The sequence below is a fragment of the Otolemur garnettii genome, unplaced genomic scaffold, assembly GCF_000181295.1.
Source record: "Otolemur garnettii isolate 467f Iridium unplaced genomic scaffold, OtoGar3 scaffold00006, whole genome shotgun sequence".
Classification (NCBI taxonomy): Eukaryota; Metazoa; Chordata; class Mammalia; order Primates; family Galagidae; genus Otolemur; species Otolemur garnettii.
Window position 1 is genome coordinate 12,092,555 of NW_003852401.1, and position 23,834 is coordinate 12,116,388.

The 23,834-nt window shown below is 35.3% G+C and overlaps 1 protein-coding gene and 1 non-coding gene across 6 annotated transcripts in view; both read left to right on the forward strand.

The window, feature by feature from the left end:
• The window catches only part of PSIP1 (PC4 and SFRS1 interacting protein 1), a 41,066-nt gene extending 21,170 nt beyond the window's left edge, over positions 1–19,896 (forward strand). Inside the window, exons 7-16 of one of the 5 annotated variants that reach the window (XM_003782871.3) lie at positions 3,758–3,854; positions 5,031–5,106; positions 10,076–10,304; positions 11,193–11,311; positions 13,982–14,037; positions 14,645–14,715; positions 14,940–15,041; positions 15,138–15,351; positions 17,439–17,550; positions 18,347–19,896. In XM_003782871.3, coding sequence (XP_003782919.1) covers positions 3,758–3,854; positions 5,031–5,106; positions 10,076–10,304; positions 11,193–11,311; positions 13,982–14,037; positions 14,645–14,715; positions 14,940–15,041; positions 15,138–15,351; positions 17,439–17,550; positions 18,347–18,407 — 1,137 coding nt within the window. In that variant the 3' untranslated portion in view covers positions 18,408–19,896. The other 4 variants (XM_023508667.1, XM_012814061.2, XM_023508658.1 and 1 more) reach the window with 4 other exon arrangements.
• On the forward strand, positions 9,094–9,199 carry LOC111722977. Its single transcript, XR_002771600.1, has one exon. It is a non-coding gene; the product is annotated as a U6 spliceosomal RNA (small nuclear RNA).
• Positions 19,897–23,834: the final 3,938 nt, after the last annotated feature.

Sequence of the window (23,834 nt, forward strand, 5' to 3'; positions counted from 1 at the left end):
CCCGCCACAACGCCTGGCTATTTTTTGGTTGCAGCCGTCATTGTTGTTTGGCGGGTCCGGGCTGGGGATTCAAACCCACCACCTTAGGTGTACGTGGCTGGCGCCTTAGCCGGTTGAGCTATAGGCGCCAGCCGAGTCCATATAACTTATGTAAGAAGCATATGCTAGTTGAGAGAGAAGGGAGGGCAACTTTGAAGGTATTGACTTAACAGGAAGGAAGAGATAGACTTTAATGTTGAAGGGAAGGAGTAAAAGAGGCTATAAACCAGTGACTTTTCAACCACTGTGCCGTGACACACTGGTATGCCATGAGAGGATCTTAGGTGTGCCTCAAAAATTTTTTAAGATCGTGAATTATTTTGAAAGAAGTTCAGAGCACAGTAAATGTATTCTTTTTTTTTACTCTTCGATCAACAGCATAATTTTAGGGTGCAATGAAAGTTTAGCTAGGTTCAGGTGTGTTTCAGAGCAGTGTGTGGTGGCTCATGCTTACGATCCTAGCACTTTGGGAAGCCAAGGCAGGAGGATTGCTTGAGGCCAGGAGTTTTAGGCCAGCCTGACCAAGGGACATAGCAAGACCCATGTCTCTACACAAAATAGAAAAATTAGTTGGGTATAGTAGCACACACACCTGTGGTCACTGCTACATAGGAGGCTGAGGCAGAGGTAGGAGGCTTGCTTGAGTCTGGAACTTAGAAGTTGTAGTCAACTGTGTTGATAGTGCCTCTAGCCCAGGCAACAGGGCAACCAACCCCTTGTCTCAAAAAAATAAATTTCTTGGGAGAGTTGGAAATCAAAGGAATTCCCTTTTACTGGTCTCCATGTCTCCCTTCTCTCAATTCAAAGCAATACTTCAGGTGTGGTACAAGACAGAGAAATGGATTGAATGTTTATGATAGCAGTTAATGGGAGAGGAAGAGGGCCTGATAAGGCAAGGTAAAAGATTAGTGAATGGGTTTAAAATCCGAAATGAGACTGCATAAAATGAATGAACATAAAACATGAACTGCATGTTTGTGCAGTTTTAGGTTTTTTTTCCCCCCAGCAGGATTCAGCAGCTGTGAATAATAGAACAGAGAAGGCAGAATTGAATAGTATTTATCTATTTGGGATTTGTGGGACAGGCTCAGAAAAACTTAACATGAAAAGGTCTTGAGAATGCGTTTGAACAGTTGTCCCATGAGGTTTGTGTGTGAGTTGGGAGGGCTTTAGGTTAGATCAGGGAAGGTAGTAGGGCTATAAAATAGGGTAATAAATGGGGGAGAAAATGAGTCGAAAGGTTAAAAGTCTCAGATCAAGTAAAATATGGAAGAAATGAATCTGTAGTCAGAGTTTAGAATATTTGCATTTAAGATAAATGTATGGGTTTGGCGTCCTTAGCACAGTGGTTATGGCGCCAGCCACATACACTGAGGCTGGTGGGCTTGAACCTGGCCCTGGCCAACTAAACAACAAATAACTGGAAGGAAAAATAGCCGGGTGTTGGGCGGGCGCCTGTAGTCCCAGCTACTTGGGACGCCGAGGCAAGAGGGTTGCTTGAGCCCAAGAGTTTCAGGTTGCTGTGACACCAAGGCACTCTACCGAAGGCGACATGATGAGTCTCTGTCTCAAAATAAATTAATAAATAGATAAATATATGTATACTTCATACAGCTTAATCTTTTTTTCCCTGGGGAAAAAAGTATGTGTGTGTGTGTGTATTATGTATCTTCGATTTTATTTTCATGAGGAATTCTTTTAACTTGTGATTTTGCTATAACAGTCATGAGCACACATCCATGGTAGAGCGGATCTTTTGCTTAGTATTTGTGTTAATACATTTTTTTCTTTGTTCTTTTTTTTTTTGAGACTGTCTCACTGTGTTACCCTCAGTAGAGAGCTGTGGCATCACAGCTCACAGCAACCTCCAACTCTTGGACTTAAGCAATTCTCTTGCCTCAGCCTCCCAAGTAGCTAGGACTCTAATAGGCACCTTCCACAATGCCTGGCTATTTTTTGGTTGCAGTTGTCATTGTTTAGCTGGCCTGGGCAGGGCTCGAACCCACCAGCCTTGTATGTGGCTGGCACCCTACTTACTCACTGAGCTATAGGCACTGAGCCCATTTTTATTTATTGTACTAATTATTGATGAACTTGTCACTTTTTGGTCCCTCAGTAACATTCATTTTACCTGTGGTTCTTAGTGGATGTTTTGATTTATTTTTAAAAGCAGAAAATGTAAGTAAAGAGAGGTTTTTTGTTTTGTTTTGGATTTTTTTGCACTATTCAGTTTGATAGCTCCTTTTATTTATTTATTTATTTTTGAGACAGAGTCTCACTTTGTCACCCTCAGTAGAGTGCTGTGGCAACTGCACCCAGTGAACTATTCAGTTTGAACCAAATTTTAGAGAACTTCTGCCTTGGGTTCTTAACCTTTGGTACGTGGAAAGCTTTACAAAAACACAGAATGCCTGGTTTTAACCTGTTAAGTCAGGATTAGGGCAGGGCCAGATGGTCTGTAAATTCATAAATTATAGAAATAAAATATGAGTTAATGTTTAGGGAGGAATTTTTATAGTGTTCTCTGAGAATAATTTAAGGGTTACCTTAGATGAGTTTTGGTCATCATTATTGATCAGTAGTCAATGTATGAATGAATTTCCACATCCTTACCAACTCTAGGAATTAAGTTTACAAATCAGATTATTGATTAAAAAGCAGTTCTTATTCTCACACACAAGGGAGAGTTGCCCCCCTCCACACACATACACCTGATAGAGTGTGCAGGACACAGGGAGCCCCACTCTGATGGTCAGGACTCTGTGACCCTGTCCTACTCTAGCCCCTCCCCAGGCCCTCCATGATTTTGCCCTTTCCACCCATTTCCATCCCCAGCCCCACTGGCAGAATAAGCTTTGAGTAAACTGTATAGTTTTTCTTGCTGTTGGAGACGACTTTATTTGTTGAAGCTTCACTTGTTTGATGGTCTGGGCTTATTCTGGAAAAAAAAAATTCTTAAAACAGTTTTTAATTTTTTATCAGTGCATTTGGATTGTACATGTTTTTGGATGCTTTCTGTTTTTGTTGCTATAATGCTGAACTCTAATAGGTGAGTGGGGAAGTAGATTTTAGTGGTCCTGCCATCCTTTTGTCTTTGTTTGAGTTTCTGTCTTCCCTTTGCAGTTATGATCAGTACAAAATACTGCCTCATGTTGGCAATCTATTTTCTTATTTGTGGTTCTTAATGTTTGTTCCATTCTAATGCTTAAATCTGTAACACTGGTTCTCATTTGGGGGCGTTATCTCCCTTCAGGAAAGTCATACTAGAAATCATCAGAGGGAAATGGATCATTGGGATTCCTTACTCTCTACTGTTAATAATTCTTAGGAGAGAACATTGGATATTGATCTCAATTTGGAAGTAAAACGTATGTAATATTAACAAAGTTAGAGAATTAGAAATACCAATGTAGCAGTAGCATAATGGCATTATACTTAACAGCCCAAATATTGCATCAAGAATATTACTTTATTTTTACAACTGATCTTTTTGGACAGAATTTTTTAAATTTAATTTTTGTTTTTTTTAATGACTCATTCACTGGAATTATAAACTAAGGATGAGGATGTTACTTTGAGGAACCAGTTGTTGAATAATACAAGTTAATGCTTATATTAAACTCATGTTATCAAAGATTGGCATATTTTTGCCATTGTGTTAAACTTTGAAGTGCCTGTTAATTTGCTTAAATAAATTAATGATGTCTTTGTAATTTAGGCAGAAAAACAAGTAGAGACCGAGGAGGCAGGAGTAGTGACAACAGCAACAGCATCTGGTAATCTAAAAGTGAGCCCTAAAAGAGGACGACCTGCAGGTAGGATTATTGATGTTTAAATATTTTTTGGCTTGTGATTAATATTTTAATCTGTTACACAGTGTTCTTACCTGAAATATTTTGCAATGATGTATATAAGTAATTCAGTATGTGTAACATACAAATTTCAGTGGAGATAAACATTAAGGTTTCTATTTGATGAAACAAAGTATTTAGATTTGAAATAAGTGTGTGTAACTTTTTCACATTGTTCTGTCACCATTGTATTTTCCCTAAATAATGGCAAATAAGGCTGTAGTGAAGTTTAAATTACCATGAATAATGGATTTATTTTACCTCTAATGAAATCATAAGCTTTCTAAATGCAGTCATAATGAGAGAATGAGAAAGTATTTGATAAAACCTTTCATATTTTAAGTTTTTGCACTCTTTTCTTTATAAGGATATTTACAATATGCAGCTCTCTTCAGCATTGCCTATTAAAAACATTTTCTTGGCACCCATAGCACAGTGGTTGTGGTGCTGGCCACATGCATCAAGGCTGGTGGGTTTGAACCCAACCTGGGCCAGTTAAACAATGACAGCTGTTTTTTTTTTTGGCAAATTAGAAATACTTCAGAAGGCTCTTCCTTATATAAAGAAAATTAACCAAAACAGAGCCAGGTTTTTTTCCTGCTTCATAATAGAATTCTTCCTAATATATGGGGTAAGATGAGTAATACCCAGAAAACAAAGAGAATCGAGAATTTATTTACATAACATTTTAGAATTTAATGTTGTAAGAACAAATTAATGGTGTTAGGAAACTTGGTGAATCTGATAAAAACTTCCAAAACGTGTAAGTATATTTTAAATGCACTTTAAATATATATATTCTAAAGTATATTTTAAAGTGTACTTTAAATGTACTTTAAATATATATATATTCTAAAGTTCACTTTTGTGACAAAGTCCTATTAAAATGACAGTTAAAAATGTTTTTAAGGTCTCTCAACCATACTAAGGACAAATTGAAAATTACTCTATTAATCTACCTTTTTATTGCTTATTTGAACCATGGAGAGAGGTTTATTTTTTAAAATTTATGGGTAATTGTATCTGCAATAAGCCACCAATATTCTTATATAGTGTATATCATTAGTAATTTTTATGAGCTTTGCATCTTAAAGGGAAACCAGTAGTTACTGATAACTTCTTTCCCCATGTGAATATTAGCTACAGAAGTCAAGATTCCAAAACCAAGAGGCAGACCCAAAATGGTGAAACAACCTTGTCCTTCAGAAAGTGACATGTGAGTTTATTTTTAATGTATAATTATGCAATAAATGAGACATTTGACTTTATAGTTATTATTGAGACACAGTCTCCCTGTATTGCCCCCTGAGTACAATGCAGTGTCTTCATACCTCATTGCAACTTAAGACTCCTGAGCTTAGGTGATTCTCCTGCCTCAGCCTCCTGTGTAGCTGGGACTACAAGTGTGCCACCAGCTCTGGCTAATTTTTTCTATGAGAAAAATTTTTGGTAGAGATAGGGTCTTGCTCTTGTTCAGCCTGTTCTCTAACTCCTGAGCTCAAGTGATCCTTGCACCTGGGCCTCTCAAGAGTGCTAGGATTACAGGCATGAACCACTTCACCTGGCCAGCATTTCACTTTTAAAACAAGCCTAAATCTTGTGGTTTTGCTGTTTGTTTTTTTCTTTTTTTACAGGATGCTTGTTATTGTTAATTACTATTTTGATATTTCTAAAAATTATGGAAAAACTGTAAAAATTTTGTTAAAGTAAAAATTGATAGGGAATTGAGAAAAATATGTGGTTATTTATCATTTCAGTAAGGCATTTTCTCAGCATATAAAGTTATAAAAATACTTAGATAATGGAGGGTAAAATCTATAATAGAGAACTGGGCAAGATCAGTTGTTTAGGAATTTTAGATAGAATATAAATACGTATGTGTGTCAAAACATATTGTATATGATATGTACTCAAAACGTACTTGTTGATTGAAAAATAGTGGCACAAAATACAACATAGTTTAACAATTGTAGTGAAAATAAGAAGTCAGATACTTGCAGATGAGTTCGTTTACAGTCATCATTCCCTAAGAAGTCTGAAATTCTGTGGGAAAATATTGTGAGATCCCTCTGTTTTGGATATAATGAATGTTCCCTAATTAGGCTCCAGTTTTTCTTTTTTTTTTTTTTTTGCGACGGAGTCTCAAGCTGTCCCCCTGGGTAGAGTGCCATGGCATCACACTCACAGCAACCTCCAACTCCTGGGCTCAAGCGAGTCTCCTGCCTCAGCCTCCCAAGTAGCTGGGACTACAGGCGCCCGCCACAACGCCTGGCCATTTTTTGGTTGCAGCCATCATTGTTGTTTGGCCGGTCCGGGCTGGGGATTCGAACCCGCCACCTTATGTGTACGTGGCTGGCGCCTTAGCCGCTTGAGCCACAGGCGCCGAGCCAGGCTCCAGTTTTTCTTGAGAGTACCCTTCCCAGTTCATTTGTCTCCATGGCTTTTGATGCCTCTGGAAGTTTTCTACATTTTTTTCAGGATCATCCTTAGTTGAATATGAAAACGTTGTTGGAAATATTGCCATCTTGCTGAGCAGCTTTCTCAACCTGCTTTCAGACCCTAGGGATTTGAGGGCCACGGTTCTTCTTTAGGATTCACTTTCTCTTGATATAATCTGGTATCTTTTTTGGTCATACAATACTTCATTGTGTATTTAATTCTAGTAAGCTTTTTGTGCAGTGGTCTTATTCATAAGACTTTCTCAGATACAGATATTTTGAGCTATGTAGGTTTCCTGAGAAACCATCTCTAAGGAATCATTTGTCCATCTAAAGGATTAAAGCAGCCCAATTTGAATTGTTAAGGCCTGGTGGCTATACCCTTACTTGGATCTTTGACCCCAGGCTGTGTCTCAATTTGAAATTCCTACATTCTTTCTTGAAAATAGGCTTTCTTTTTTGAACTCATCTCTTCTGACACTTAACCAAATTTATTTGGTAACAGTCAACTCAACTACGAACATTCTATCTTGAAACCTTTTCACCTGAAGCCACAATTTCACTGAATACATTTTTCTTCTTTCAAGTTATACTAGTTCACCAGTTTTACATATTGTGTAATAATGTTAAGGTTTCTGATTTCCCAGCTCCAAAGCCATTGACATATGTTTTAGGTTTTTGTTCTTATTTTCTCTGTTAGTGAGCTTTTTGTTGAGGCAGTAGACAAACCTAAAAATAGCAGTGGCTTATAACATTTATTTCTTATTATTGCTGTATGTAAGACAGATGTTGGCTGTGTATCTGAGCACACAAAGAGTGGAGTTCAGAGCTAAACTACATAAGCTCTTTTGAGACTAATGGTCTTTATGAGAACAGCACTTATCAGTTAGTGACTACTTTTCCACAATGGGTATAAAATAACAAGACAGCAGAATATAGAGGCCAGAAGAGCTGAAACCACCTCAGTCCTTTTATAAAGTAAAAGTATTTGTTTCAAACTGCTGAGGTATTTGGTGTTGTGTTTGTTGTCTTTACTTGTGTTAATGTATATTAAAAGATTTGACAAATTTACAAAATACAATCTTCTTAATGTTTCTTGACATACTAAAAAGAGAAGTTAATACAAGTTTGTGTGTAATGGAAGGTGGCAAGAAGGACCATTGTGGAAAGACTCATTTGTAGCAAGCAGTGATAATTATTATTCTTTTTTTATTTCTTATAGCATAACTGTGTACATTATTGCAGTCATGGGGTACAGTGTACTGTTTTCATATACATTTTGAAATACTCTCATCAAACTGGTTAACATATTATTTGTTTTTTGAGACAGAGTCTCACTATGTTGCCCTTGGTAGAGTGCCATGGTGTCACAGCTTACAGCAACCTCTTAACTCTTGGGCTTAAGTGATTCTCCTGCCTCAGCCTCCCATGTACCTGGGACAACAGGTGCCAGCCACAGTGCCTGGCTATTTTTTGTTGCAGTTGTCATCCTTGTCCACCTGGCCTGGGCCAGTTTCAAACCCACCAGCCTTGGTGTATGTGGCTGGCACTGTAACCACTATGCTATAGGCGCCGAGCCAAGCACTGATAATTATATTCATGAGAATTTTTTGTTTTGATACTCTTCAAGAAACTTTGGACCAAAAAAAAAATAAATAAATAATGAAATAATCTCTTTTCTTAAGACCACATGATTTTTAAAATATGTGCCTAAAACCACTTTTTAAAAACTAGCTGTTGGGTTGAGTATACTTGCTCATACCTGTAATCCTGGCACTTTGGGAGGCTGAGGTGGGAAGATGGCTTGAGGCCAGGAGATTAGGACTTGACTGGACAACATAGAAGGCATCTTTATAAGAATTGAAAACTTTAGGCGTGTGGCACTGGTCTGTAGTCTTAACTACTATGGAGGATGAGGCAGGAGGATCACTTGGATTAACTCCAGGAATTCCAGGCTGTGTTGAGCTGGAATTCACCACAGCTTGAGTGAATTAAAAAAAAAAAAAGAAAGAAAGAAAGAAATTAAAACATTGTCATCTATTTGTTTTGTATATGTATAAATATATTGGTTAGAATACATTGCTAGAAGGAGATTTGCTGAGTCAGAGTGTATTTGTATTTTAAATAGCTGTTTCCTTCCATACTGGGAAAATAATTGATCAGTATTATTGAAGAGCCTCAGAAATATTTTTAGACTGTTCCCATTTTAAGAAATTGTTTTTCTTCTGTATTTTTTCTTTAATTTACTAAAAGATGAAGCATGTAAGACATCAGGTGACAAACATCCAATGATAATTGTGACAAAAAATTTCTAAAGAGGCAAAATGAATTTTTTTTCTCTTCCAATTTGTTTTAAATGTTCAAGGAAACACTTCTCTGGAAGGAAGTCATTAGATCTGGAATTAAGATACTGGGTTTATTTGATCTTGTGTCACATCATTTTCTCATTTGTCAAATAGAAGGAGTTGAACTGAAGAATTTGAAGGCTTTTCCAGCTCTCAAATTCACTGATTTAGGCTTGACTCCCATAGCTCAGAGGTTAGCGTGCTGGCCACATACACCGGGGCTGGCGGGTTCAAACCTGGCCCAGGCCAGCTAAACAATGACAATGCAATAAAAAATAGCCAGGTGTTGTGGCAGGTGCCTGTAGTCCTAGGTACTTGGGAGGCTGAGGCAAGAGAATTGCTTAAGCCCAAGAGTTTGAGGTTGCTATGATGCCACAGCACTCTACCAAGGGTGACATAGGGAGACTCCGTCTCAAAACTGTGCTCACTTCAGCAGCACATATACTAAAATTGGAATAATACAGAGAAGATTAGCATGACCCTGTGCAAGGATGACATGCAAATTCATGACGTGTTCCATATTAAAAAAAAATCATTGATTTAATTGCATAATTTATGAAAATCTCAATGAAATTCCTTGTGGCTCGTATGAGGTTATAGTTTTTAAAAGTTTGTCTAAACTTCAAACTTGAAATATTTCTTTGTAAAATTGTTGAATATATATCCTCCAAAAATAACTGTGATTAGCATTTGTCTTGTTTGATGATTCTTCTTGAGCCTATTTCTACTGTACTAATTTGCATAAATATTATCCAGCAGTAATTAGCTTTACTGAGGAATTTAGAGAAAGTGGTTGCTTTAATGTCTATAAAATCCAGTAGGGATCTGATATTTGCTTTATTGGTTATATGTTTCCCATTATGTGCTTATATTGGAACCCTTTTACCCTTCAAAGAATATTTCTTTTAAGTTCTAAAATGATTTCACTTCTGCAGTTCTTTTTTGTGTGTGTGTGTGTCTGCCTTTTAAACATAATTCTTAACAAATAGTAAAATATAATAAGCTCCATAAGAGCCAGAGATCTCATCTGCAAGACCTTGACTGCTGAATCCTCAGAGTCAAGAACATTGCCTTGGCATGTAGATGGTACTACTTACCTTATTCTTTTGAGTAAATGAATCATATTATAAAAATCCACTTTCTGCTAACCTAATGCCACTATAATTTTATATCTTCTAATTTATACCAAAAAGATGTTCTGTTATAGGATTCCTTTTTATTACTGGATGATTAAGACACTTTCGTTTTGCTTAAAGATGTTTTAGATTCACCTTTAAATAAAAAAGTCTATAATACTTATTACTATCTAAAATACTTAGTTGACTAGGAGAGTATAGTTGAATGACAGGTATATTAATTATGTGTAGAAGCTCATTTTCCATTGTTGGACTCTGTAAAACAGGGTTATTGAAGAAGACAAAAGTAAAAAAAAGGGGCAAGAGGAAAAACAACCTAAAAAGCAGCTTAAAAAGGATGAAGAGGCCCAGAAGGAAGAAGATAAGCCAAGAAAAGAGCCAGACAAAAAAGAGGGGAAGAAAGAAGTTGAGTCAAAAAGGAAAAATTTAGTTAAACCAGGGGTTACATCAACCTCTGATTCTGAAGAAGAAGGAGATGATCAAGAAGGTGAAAAGGTAGGAAATTTAAATATTACATAAAACATGTTTTATTTTTAATCTTACATGGTTCTTAATCTACTCAGTAAGCTTTCACGATTTTTGTAAATGTCTTCAACTGGATTCCTTTACCTTTTTGAATAGACCTTAATTATCTATGTTAAAAAATGTATTTGAAAATTTCCTTTATTTCCTTTATTCTTGGTTTATCATAACTTTTTTAGTTATGATCTGGAAATTAAATACCATATATAATAAATACATTGACAATAATCAAACTTATCTTGAAATGGTAGGAGACTAAGGCAAATGTAAAAACAAAGAGTAGTTTATAAACAGATATTTGTTATTTTTATTGTGCATTCAATAGTAACTTTTTTTGGATGCAATAGTGGTTTGAAAAATCTTATTAAAGCTGTGTATCTTTTTCTGTAGAAACCCCACAAATTTTCTGTATAGCCTTAGAGATGTATGGATCCAGGTCATGCAAATAGAAGCCAAATTTTTAACTGGAAAGGTTGAGTAGTGTGCTTGTGAGTACTCAAGTCGTATCACTTGTATAGTGGCAAATAGCCTGACATACTTCATTTAAAACAGTGGTTCTCAACCTTCCTAATGCATGAGTCTTTAATACAGTTCCTGTGGGTCATGACCCACAGGTTGAGAACCACTGATTTTTAAAAAAAGATAATAGCTCTTAAAGCAGAGTAGAAAACAGATTATTAACCTACAGTCAAGGGAAAAGTTAAATTTGCAAACCAGAGATGGTGCTGTAATCCAAAGATTTTTTTTTTAAGTTGTTAAATATATGTCCCTTAAAAAAACCCAGTTGCTTCTTTTCTCCCAAGACTAATTATATAAGCACTAGTCACCAGTAAGCTAAATCCATCCTAATTCTCAAAACAGAAGCGAAAGGGTGGGAGAAACTTTCAGGCTGCTCACAGAAGGAATATGCTGAAAGGCCAACATGAGAAAGAAGCAGCAGATCGGAAACGCAAGCAGGAGGAACAAATGGAAACTGAGCAGTAAGTATTTTTTTATTCTACATTTTGGGTTCTTTTTCAGGCTAGCATGAAATTTTTAAACAATAGACTTAATAGACTTTCATTTTCCAGACTTCATGAAGCCTTTTGAAGAAGTGACTTTTCCCATGTGTTAGAAACATCTTCTGTATATGATGATAATCATATTTCAGGCTTCTTTCTTTTCTGAGAGGATGAAATTCACTGAGGCAATCACCTTGTGAATTTTTGAATTAAAACTGAAAGTACAGATAGGGTTTGTTAGTGGCTTCCCAGGAAATGTACTCATCCTCTACTGTTTATTTGTGTAATATACTACATATAGAAAGAGTGTTGATAATCTGTTGGTGGAGAAAGAATGCAGGAAATACCGTTATCTGTCATACCACCAGCAGGCCTCCCCCTAAAGACCAGCAAAAATAACAAAAGCACATTTGGAACCCCAGGAAGCCGGTAAAAAAGGCTGACAGGGTATACATTGTATGTGTGCAATATGAATCAATTTCAAAGTTGTTTGCTCTACGTTTTGATACTTGGAGATAGTACTTGCCGTGGGGAATTTCTTTTCCCTTTATTATATAAAATAAAATAATTTTATTACCAGAAGGAAAAGTAAATAGCAATGATGACTAGACTTCATGTCTTCATTACATTTTTCCTAGATATGTTTAGACTAGTCACTTCTGAGTTCTTTCTCTAAAATTTTTTTCTTTCCTTATTGAGTGTCTTACATTTAGACTAAATTTATTTTAATGAGGTGATACACAAAACATGCTCTGGGTCACTAAGACATAGTTAAATGATGAGCAGTGAAATTCTAAACTATTCTTGAATGATTTTCGTGCTTTTTTCTTTATATAGTACATTCATAAACCAAAAATCTTTCTTTACAAATAATAGCATTTCACTCTTCGTAGTTTGGAGGATATATAAGCAGTTTTAGCTGCTTCAGGGAGTAATTTAAAAGTTGATCTAAAGCTTTGAAATGTTACTCCCTCTGATCTGTCAGACTTTGGCCACCTCTGTAAAGATTATTTTTTGTCACCTATCCTTTTCTATCTTTTCACTGAAAAGTTGTTGGACTGTTTGTTGCTTTTAACTTTATTGTACTCCCAAAATTAAGATAAAAAATTAGTTGTTGCTAGCCCAACCCTTCTTCAGTATCTCAAAGTTATCTTTATGTATTTCAGTTTCTTTTGAATGTCCTCCAATGTAACTTTCTCAAATTCTAATATTTGTGTTTTCTTTCCTTCTTCTGTTATTACAAAACTTTGTACTTGGACAGTTTTGCTCTGTAAAGCATTTCAGATGCAGCTTGTGTGAAATGCATTATGCAAAATAAAGTTTATTGTATTGTATTCCCAGCCAAACAACATGTAATCTACAGTAATAAAAAATATATCTCATTTTGGGCTCAAAGCATTAATCCAGTTACTGAAAAGAGAATACAAGTGGAACAAACAAGAGATGAAGATCTTGAGACAGACTCATTGGACTGAATAACCCCTCCCCCCCCTTGATGGAAGAATGTTCCAGATTTTAAATTGAGGACTTCATTATTAATGGCATTATAACTGTGTTATGATTGTTAACAAAATTTCCTGTAAGGTACACACTACATATTAAGGTTGGCCATCATTCCTGTTTTTTTAACCAAACTTAAAATGAAACTTTGTGTCTGAAAGTTATAACAAACTCAGAAGGTGGTGGTGGTTGTAACATTATTTCATTTAGAAAATATAAAAATACATTTTGTTTTAAAGCTAGGTATTAAACTGGAATAACACCTACACCTGAGAATGGGGCAATTGTGCCCTTCCCTTGACATTCCTTTGTTGTTTCTTTAGAATCTTAATTGTTTTTTTATCCTGAGAGATAAAATAGTAGACTTGTTAAGAAAAAAATGAAACTGTAACCAAAATTTTAAAATAAAGTTTTTTTTAAAAAAACCTGAATTTTAGATATTTTTTTGTTCTTGTCTATTTCAATTGGTTCATAATATGGCCTGACTGCCAAGCCAAGGTAGTAGAAATTATTAAAATTTCAATTTTAGTGGTTATTTTTGTGTTTTACATTAAAATGGTGCTTTTTCATTTGAGAAACGGTAGTAAATGTTAGTGGATGTCATTTAAGTTTGATACATTGGCCAAAAAAATTTTTTTAAATATGTATGATAGTATCATCTTGTATATCTAAACTTGTAGCTTATTCAAAAGCCCTCAATTATCTATAGATCTCTTTGGAGATGTGGGAAGACAATAAGATTGGTCTGTTTTGACGTGTTGCTTTTAAATTGATATGTAGAATCTGTTATTTATGGGTATTGTACTTCCATTGTGGTATGTTTGTCCAGTGACCTTGAAATTGGTCTTTTAGTATCACACTATTTAATGTTGGAAAGCAAAATTTCACCAAGACAGCTTAAGATCATACTATTTGTGATGTTACTGAAAAATTGCTGATTTAATTTGGCACGTGAATGTGAGTTTTGCTTATACTAGTGCTGTGAAACGCCAGTTGTAAGAACTATAATCAATTCCTTATGGCCTAGTCTAAGAATCTTACTATTTTAAGGGAAAAAGCTTCTAGCTGTTAACATGAGGGATTGTGGGCATTTAGTATCATAGTCACAAAGTTCCAATGTTTTGAAATATTTGTGTTAACATTTGATAGGCAGACTAAAGATGAAGGAAAGAAGCCAGAAGTTAAGAAAGTGGAGAAGAAGCGAGGTTAGTTATTTCACTTTCTAAGATGTATAAAATTATACAAAGAAAGGAAATTACATAAATACTTTTTATGTATTGGTTTTAGAGTCTCATTTTGTGTTCCTACAAGTACACGTTTGCAAATCCCTGATGGATTTCATATAAATTGCCTAATTAGGTGAACTTGTTAAGAGTTGCCTTTATTAACTGTAATGTTCATTATTTGACGGTGTCAGATTTTTGTAACTTTGGTAAATAAAAACTGCTGGATGCTTTCCCATATTTTGACAAATTCCTTGGTTAAATATGTTAAGGAAACCAGGTGTTTAGGTAATGGAGCATAGAAGAGTTCACTATTGGATGAAGACTGCACATTAGAAAGAAAAGCAGCTAGATGGTGATTTTATGCTTTTATCCTGCATGTTGCTTTCCTAAACCAGATACTACAGATGGTGCTAACTTCTTTATTATTCTTAGTTATTATTCTTATAGATGAGCTTCTTAGTGAAGACTACTAAGAACACTTTTTATTTAAAATTCACCAATTCCTTCCATTATACTTTGCTTAGACAATACAGAAATAGTGGTTTAGGAAAACTATTTAATGTTTTTCACATATTTTAATTTATAGAAACATCAATGGATTCTCGACTTCAAAGGATACATGCTGAGATAAAAAACTCACTCAAAATTGATAATCTTGTAAGTGTTTGACCTCATTTAAAAATACAGTGCTGCAGTTATAGCTTCATATTTTATTTTTTCACATGATTTTATAAGTATCTAGATTCACGATAAAAGGGACAATTACTGGTTATTTTGTACTGCCTTATTTGAGATTTTAAAAGTGATCTTTATAAACAGATTAAACAGATTATGTATGTTGTGATAATTAACAGTTACGAAATTACTGTTTTGTCATGAAGGATGTGAACAGATGCATTGAGGCCTTGGATGAACTTGCTTCACTTCAGGTCACAATGCAACAAGCTCAAAAACACACAGAGATGATTACTACACTGAAAAAAGTAAGTGAATTCAAGTCACATAGATTTAAAAATTATTCTCATTACTTGGTTTAAATAAATTAGGAAAACAATTATCAATGTATATTGTTTTCTCAGATACGGCGATTCAAAGTTAGTCAGGTTATCATGGAAAAGTCTACAATGTTGTATAACAAGTTTAAGAACATGTTTTTGGTTGGTGAAGGAGATTCCGTGATCACACAAGTGCTGAATAAATCTCTTGCTGAACAAAGACAGCATGAGGAAGCGAATAAAACCAAAGATCAAGGGAAGAAAGGGCCAAACAAAAAGCTAGAAAAGGAACAAACAGGTATGTGGCAAAAAAAATAATTGAGGCCAGTTTTTTAACTGTTTGCCAGAACTTTTAAAAAATAAGTATGATAAATAATTTTATTTTAATACTGCAGAAAAAGTACCTGTACATGGCTTGGTAAAAACGTGTGATAGGCTTATTGAAGGCCTAGATCAGCATGCATTTACAACAGAAAAATAAATCATGTCAGTTTCTAAAATCCAAGAGAGACTTTCTAAGACAAACATTGTTAATGAGGCAGATGACTCTAAAGAAAACTTTTCTTTTTTGGAAACAGAGTCTTACTCTGTCACCCTGGGTAGAGTGCCTGTGGCATCATCACAGCTCACAGCAACCTCAAACTCTTGGGTTTAATTAATCCTCCTGCCCTGCCTCAGACTACCAGCGTGCACAGTGACTGGCTAGTTTTTCTGTTTTTTAGTGGAGACAGGGTCTCACTGTTGCTCAGGCTGGTCTTCAATTCCTGAGCTCAAGCAGTTTACCCACCTCAGCCTCCCAGAGTGCTAGGATTAGAGGTGAGCTGGAGGAGACATTTTAAAAAGTGCTATTCAGCCTACTGTCTCCTCATCCTTAGCAGACCCACTTCCTGGTCCCTCAATTGCGTCTGATGTTTCTGATTAAGAAAAAAAAATACTGTACAGTAACCTTTTTATCCGAACACAGCACTGTAGGTGGAGATTGAAAGCATGCCATTCTTTATTACTGCTATTTAATGATTGTTAAACGTATGCTGGTGATGCTACTGTGGAGTTACCCTAAATATATGTTTTCACTGTATTTATGGCATGTCATATTTTTAACTGTTAAGTCTTTAATGAGTGTTATCAGTAGCACTGTGTATTCAGTCAGGAATGATGGTGATACTAAACAACCACATGTCCAGATGGGTGGCTGAGACAGTGATACTTTTGCTTTCTTATTGTTCAATGTACTATGCTTTGTTTCATGCCCCCAAATTATTAAAAATATTGTATAAAAATTACCTTCAGGCTATGTGTATATGGTATGAACGAAACAAATGAATTTCATGTTTAGACTTAGTTCTCATCTCCAGGATAGCTCATTATGTATATGCAAATATCCCCCAATCCAAAATACTTCTGGTACCAAGCATTACTACCTTACCTTACATTAAATGAGGAAAGTCTCATAAAGCATTTATTAGAATGTGTAGCATATACAGTAAAATGTTCAACCTTACCTTCTGCTTTTCTTTTTCATTAAGTTTAAATTAAAGTAGTTAAATCCTGCTGGTATTTACTACTAAAAATTTTTTCTTTTCCTTTACATTTTGGAAGATCCCTAACCTACACAGAAATAGAAATGAACTTCCTACAACCTCATTAACTAGCTTTTATCAGTACGTGATCATTACGGTTTTCTTCCCTGTAAGCTTTCTCTGTGCCACTCCTGGAGATTATTTTACAGCAAATCCCATATGTGCCATTTCACTCATAAACATTTCAGAACATATCTTTAAAGAATACTACTGACAGCTACTTAAGGTAGAAGCCAACATTTTAAAAGAAGTTGGGATTTTTTCTCTCATTTAGTAGGGAATGAGATTTATAGGAATCTTCCATTGTTTACTCACTAGGCACAAAACTTTTTCAATTAGACTTAGAATTTAGAATGTTACAATTATAAAATATCAGTAATGATAAATTTTAAAATTTGATTGTTTTTTCAAGAAGTAGAATAATCACGATCTGCTAAAGAGCTATAGCACCCTGTAGTGTTCCTGATAATAGTAATAAATGGAATAATTAGATTAATCTTTCTGTAGCCGAAGATACGTGTACTAATCCCCGCTTCTTAATGGTACCTTAGCTACCCACAGGATGTTTTGGTGATGTTGGGAGTAAACAGTACAGCTTTTTGTTGAAATCATTGTTCACTTTTGGAAAAAGCATCAAAACCCAATCCTGAAATTCAAGAAGACAATAGTACAATGTAACTTCAAATAAAAGACATTATTAAGAACATCAGGGCCATGTTGCATTTTTTATTTTGGATCTTTAGAGAACATCTTAAAGTATTATATTGTAAGCTCTAACAATTTTTCCATTGGAATACTTCTAAAGGTTCAAAGACTCTAAATGGAGGATCTGATGCTCAAGACAGTAATCAGCCACAGCATAATGGAGATAGCAATGAAGAAAGCAAAGACAGCCATGAGGCCAGCACTAAGAAAAAGTGAGGAGGTGTTGTAATGGGACATCTTGCGTATTTTTCCTGAATTCAAGTTTTTAATCACAGTACTGTTCCAAGATTATTTATATATTTATATAGGGATTATCTTTTTATCAATTCCTGAATTCAGTAAGCAAATTGCAAAGCAAAAGTAAAAAAACTTTGCGTACAACTAATACACCACTGTATTTAGGAGCTACGTAGGAAACTAGTTAAAGAAAATAACTTTTTCCTTGGACTTTACTGACACACAATTAATAACTTCCTTTCAAACATTCTTGAATTTGGAGTGAGAAAGTATGTTAAAAGTTAGATGTAGAATCACAGTCCATTTTATACTATTTACCCTAAAATTACAAGCTAATGGAACTATAGTTATCCAAGTCTTTTTTTGTTCCACTGTTGGAAGGACTTGGAATCAAGCATCCCTTCCAATTGTGAAATTAAGAGAATTCTTGTCTGCATATTGGCCTATCCCTCTTTTTATTAAGATTTGTAATATAGACCTGTATCACAGCTAAAACATTGCCATACTAAAGACAATTCAATTTAAACCTGGAAATGATGAAAAGGGCTTGGTCCATTATGCTTTCCCAAGTACTGAGTATTTTATCTGTGTGATACTTTGGGAAGATACAACATGGTAAAATAAAGTTTTGAACAAGAAATAGTAAGTTGGGGGGGTTGGTTTTGCTTAAATTTTTTTCTTAAAAACCATAATGCACAAATTGAATGTGCCCCCCCCCCAAAAAAAACCCCTGATTCCAATTATCACAATTTTCTTTTCCCTTTTCTTTAGGCCATCCAGTGAAGAGAGAGAGACTGAAATAGCTCTGAAGGATTCTACACTAGATAACTAGTTTGACATACCTGGAATATAGAGAACATTTGAGAAGTTTGTAATGGTTTCATTAAAATATTTAGACTGCTGAAAGTTTTAAATTTTTATAAGCATAGGTTTTGATGTTTAAAACTTGTTTTAAGGGAAGAAAATCCCTTTATCTTTGTTTGAAAGTAAACATTATTGCTAATTGTACTTGTGCAGTATTAACAGCTACATTATAACAGTAAATGTTGAGCAAAATCCATTTTAGAAAATGTTAAAAATTGCTCTTCCAGACATGGTTGTAGCATATTTTCAATTTGTGTGTGTATGTTAATGTGTAATTGATAGTAGGACAAATTGACATTTTTAAAACTGCAACCTGTATAAACCTTTCCTCTTTCCTAAATACCATGGGTTTTGTGCATATTTTTTACAAATCTTGGATTTACCAGACTGTCTTTCCACTATTTGTGGGTTTTGTAGAAGTTAAGCATTTTTATGGTAGGTAAAATGTTACTTCTATATAAGTACTCACTCCCTCCTTTTATCAAAAGCTAATTTTAATCTCACAGTCTATATTGTGCTGCATTATCCTGCTTCTTTGAAACGTGTGTTCTGTATGCCTTTTTATATGCCAAATAGATATGACGTTGAACTGACGATTCTATGAGGTACAAAACTCATGTTAACTTCTGAAGGTAATTTAGTTTTGTGGCTAGGAATTCAGTGAAATCATACAACCTACCTGCAGAAAACAGACTGGGTATATATAAGAATGAATCTGGCTTTAGGGTTCAATCATCTAAGATCCTTTCCAGGCACTAGTAACTAAAACTAAAAATTAAATAAGCTTATTTTTGAGAAATGTCTCATTTCTAAGTTTTCTTAATACTCATTAAGTAAGTCACTAATATTTTTTTAATTGGGAAAAAAGTCAATCCATTATGCTTATGCAGTAAATATAAGTAAACGTTTTAAGGAAGCGAACCTATTTGAAAATATGGCTATTTTAGAGGGGAATTTTTTTTTTCATTTCTATATCATACATTAGTTGCTCCAGTACAGTACTTTGAGATAGTCTATATTGATGTATATAGACTAAATCAGGGTAAAACCAATGTTAACAAAAATTTAAGGGTATATTTACTACAGAATAGCATTTCTAAGATATTTTGAATATTAGGTCATTTGATGGTTTTTGATAGAATATTTCTCATGTTTTGAAACTGAATACAGGAAAATAACATTGACAGTTTGTATGTAACACTGTGTGCTTTGACCTCTAGGATAATTGTTTTCATCTATAGATTAAAAATTTGAATTACTTCAGTGAAAATTGGATTTTTGTTTTTGAGAGGTCTTAAAATGGTACTATAGGACCCACTGTTTTCAGAGAACCCCCATATATACCAGTCACTATCTGTTTGGTCCTTATTACAGTTTTAACTTGGACAGATTTATTCTAGTTAAGCCATAAGTGTCAATGTGTAAACTTGTTTTAATTAAAGAATTTTTCTATCAAACTCTAGTAATTTCTTTGCTTTTTATAAGTGATGGAATTGTGGTATTTGGGGAGACAGGGTAAGCTCAAGATGGCAAAAATAAAGGAAATGTTATTTATCTTTTTACTCTTTTCCTGTGACCCAAGAGACCTGTAGTTTTACCAAGAAGCCACAGAATATTCAACTTCTGGAGATAGTGCAGCACTTTAGTAAGTTAGGTCTGCCTGCATAGGTAGACCTTCCTCTGTAACAGTGGTTCTCAATCTATGGGTCATAACCCACAGGAACTGTGTTAAACAACTCAAAAACTTTTAGGAACATTGACTCAAATTGTGTAGTTGGTCAAAACTACAAAGCTGAACAAGCTAAGTGATTTCAATGCTAGCCCCCCAAAATGTATGTATAAACAACACCTATTGTGTGCTGGGTTCTTTTTAAATCATCATTGGATAACAATTGATTGTTGAAGGTTTTTCAGCTGCTTAGAAAAATTTCAGATACATCATCTTGAATCAGGACTTTATGTGTGTAGACATTTTATCAGAGACCTTAAGCCTTAAAAATGCTATTATAGGCTCAGTGCCTGTAGCACAGCAGTTACAGCGCCAGCCACACACACCACATAAATCAAGGGTGGCAGGTTTGAACCCAGCCCAGACCAGCTAAACAACTGCAACAAAATAGCCAGGCGTTGTGGCCGCGCTTGCAGTCCCAGCTACTTGGGAGGCTGAGACGAGAGAATTGCTTAAGCCCAAGATTTGGAGGTTGCTGTGAGCTGTGACACCACAGGCAATCTACTGAGAGCAGCATAATGAGACTTTGTCTCAAAAAAAAAAAAAAAAAGAAAAGAAAAGCTATCCAGTGACTTCTAACGGTATGCCAATACATTTACTCTGTTTTGCTGATAATGGTTACATAAGTGTATGTTCCTCCCCACACACACTTACCTGGATGTCTGGTCAAGAGGAGGTCTGCCATCTAATCCTGTATGAGAGCAAAGGCTTGTATAGGGCTCTGTATGGGCTTCACTAACAACTTATTTTGTTCCATTGGCCTTAGAAAGGACAGTCTACTGGAAATAGCAAACCTGTATCATTAAACAAAGAATTTAGAAACAGAAGTGTAGTAGGCAGAAATGTGTTTATATTTTTGTTGTATTAATCTGCAACACACAGATAATGTTAGAGATGACTGACCTACTAAGATCCCAATGTTTAATTATCCTTAAAGGGTATTGACAGAGATGTTTAAAGAAATAATACTTTTCTATAGTAAATTTTGTATATGTGCATCCACTATTGTATAAAAATTCATTTCTAAGTACAAAAGGTGTTATGTTCATGCTAAACATTTTCATATTTGCTTAACAAGCATGTTGTGTTTAATAGGTTGAAATAGGCATAAAGAAAAGCTGTCTTGGGTCAGAGATTTTTAGCTTCAAAATATACAAAGTTAAGGGCGGGGCGTGGTGGCTCGCACCTGTAATCCCAGCACTCTGGGAAACTGAGGTGGGTGGATGGCTTGAGCTCACCAGCGCATCATCCTCTTGCTTCAGCTTCCTAAGTAGCTGGGACTACAGGTGCCTGCCACAACGGTGGTGAGCTGGTGAGCTGGAGAGCTGGACTACAGTTGCCCACTACAGCTACTCAGGAAGCTGAGGCAAGAGGATCACTTGAGCCCAAGAGTTGGAGGTTGCCATGAGCTGTGATGTCACAGCACTCTACCAAGGGCAGTGAGGTGAGATTGTCTCTCCCCCCCACCCCCCAAAAATACATACATATACACACATACACACACCTATAGGAAGTTTTTTGACCTGAACTTGGTGGGAATGTCTGTATGACTGATAACACTGATAAATTGCAGGAGCTACCTCGTTAGGCCCTTCTGTTTCACTAGGAAACAATAATAGGTATCTGAGACTTTAGTGAAAAAAATTAATCTTAAAGACTAACATTTTTAATAAATAAAACAATGCTTTAAATGATTATCTTTCTTCTTGGTCCACTATGATGAATGGATTGGCAGCACACATGGAATAATGTATTACAACGGTAATTAACTTCCTGAAATTTGCAATTTTGAGAATATGAATCAAAGAATCAAAGTAAATAGACCACTGCATTTTAACACTTGACCTAAAAGGAATGCAGTATTAATAACAAAGGAATTGGGCCTGGCACAGTGGCTTACACCTATAATCCCAGCACTTGGAAAGTTGGGGTGAGAGGACATGGGAGGCCAGGAGTTCAAGACTCGCCTAGACAACATAACAGCAAAACCTCATCTCTAAGTGAAGAAAATAATCAAAAATATATTTTACCTGTGGAATTTTAGGAATTGGGCATATCACTCATTTATCTTAAGTCTATGGTTTTCCAACAGAATTTTCAATCTGTTCAATATAATACTCTAATAGTTATAGCAAAGTAAAAACCTAGGTATGGAGGGGCCTCTTAATTCTGTATCCTGATCCTGTGTGTACTAACTGAATCAGTGAATGAGAACAATACCAGGAACGGGTTGCTTGTATTTTCCAAACCAATCAACTTAATTGATATGTGGCCTTTAGGTCCATAAATCATAGCTTCATTGTCAATCTTTTAAATACAGTTCTACAGGCTTCACTGTTTTTTTTACTTATAAAAAGTCTGTTCTTAGCCATCCAGATGTGGAACTCAGGTGAATTTAAAAATAACCTGGGAGAAAGTAAAACAAACACTATGATGCATTTAAAATCTGTTTCATGGCATTCTTAAGTTTTGAGAGGTAGTAATTTTCCACCCAAAAAGGTTTCCAGAAAATGTATGTAGATAGCTAGCTACAGTTTTTTCCGGAATATCTGGACCTGGGAATTTATTAAAAGTTTCCTTTTCTCTTTGGCTCAGGATGTCAGAAAAGAGTAACTTGTATTATTATAGTTAGGGGCCAGAGGAATCGAAGAGCTAGGCCAGGAAACTTTTTTTTTGTTTTTGCTTATAGAATATTTGATAATATTAGCTAAAGATAAGTGAGTCAGTGCTAGTAATCAGTACAATCTTGATTTTCCCATGTTCCTACAGTCATATAAAAAACACTTTTATAATCTAGGGCGGCAATAGGGTGCTGACCCCATATGCCAGAGGTGGCGGGTTCAAACCCAGCATCAGCCAAAAACTGCAAAAAAAAAAATTTATATCAATTTAGTATTATGATTATATTTTAATCTCATAGCATTTATGATCCATTCAGGAATTGAAGCTTCAATTTAAATGTTACTTCTGTGAAGGCATGAACATACAAGATCTTTTTACTTCACTATGCACATGGTGAGTCTCTTTATGTCTTGTATGTAGCCAGGCACAGTGGCTCATGTCTGTAACCCTAGCACTCTGAGAGGCCAAGGCAGGAGGCTGCTTGAACTCAGAGTTCAAGACCAGTGGGGCTGTCTCTACTAAAAACAAAAATTAGCCGGTGTGGTGGAAGATGCCTATAGCCCCAGGTACTTAGGAGGGTGAGCCAGGAGGATCGCTTGAGCCTGGGAGTTAAGAGATAGTTGTGAGCGAGGCTGATGCCACATATTCTAGCCTGGGTGACAGAAACAGCTTCTGTCTCAAAAATAAAAAGTCTTAATGTGTCTAGTACCTATCAAAACTAAACCTAACATTACATGATAAAAGAACCCACTATAACTTTAAATTACACTATAGCTATTCTTCATTTTGTGTTATTTATTAAATCACTCTTATTTGTCTCCTTAATTTTTATTACAGATATCTGAAAGATCTTTACCTTGGAAGCCACATGGTAGACGGTATAGCTTGCACATTCTTCAAAGAATTTTGAAAATTCTGATTTTCAAAATGCTTCCTCCACTTGATATATCACTAACTGAATTTTATCATTAGTGAAAAACACTCTGGACAGAAAATAAATAGGCAAGCCATGGACTGGGAAAAAATCAGAATATGTGCATCTGA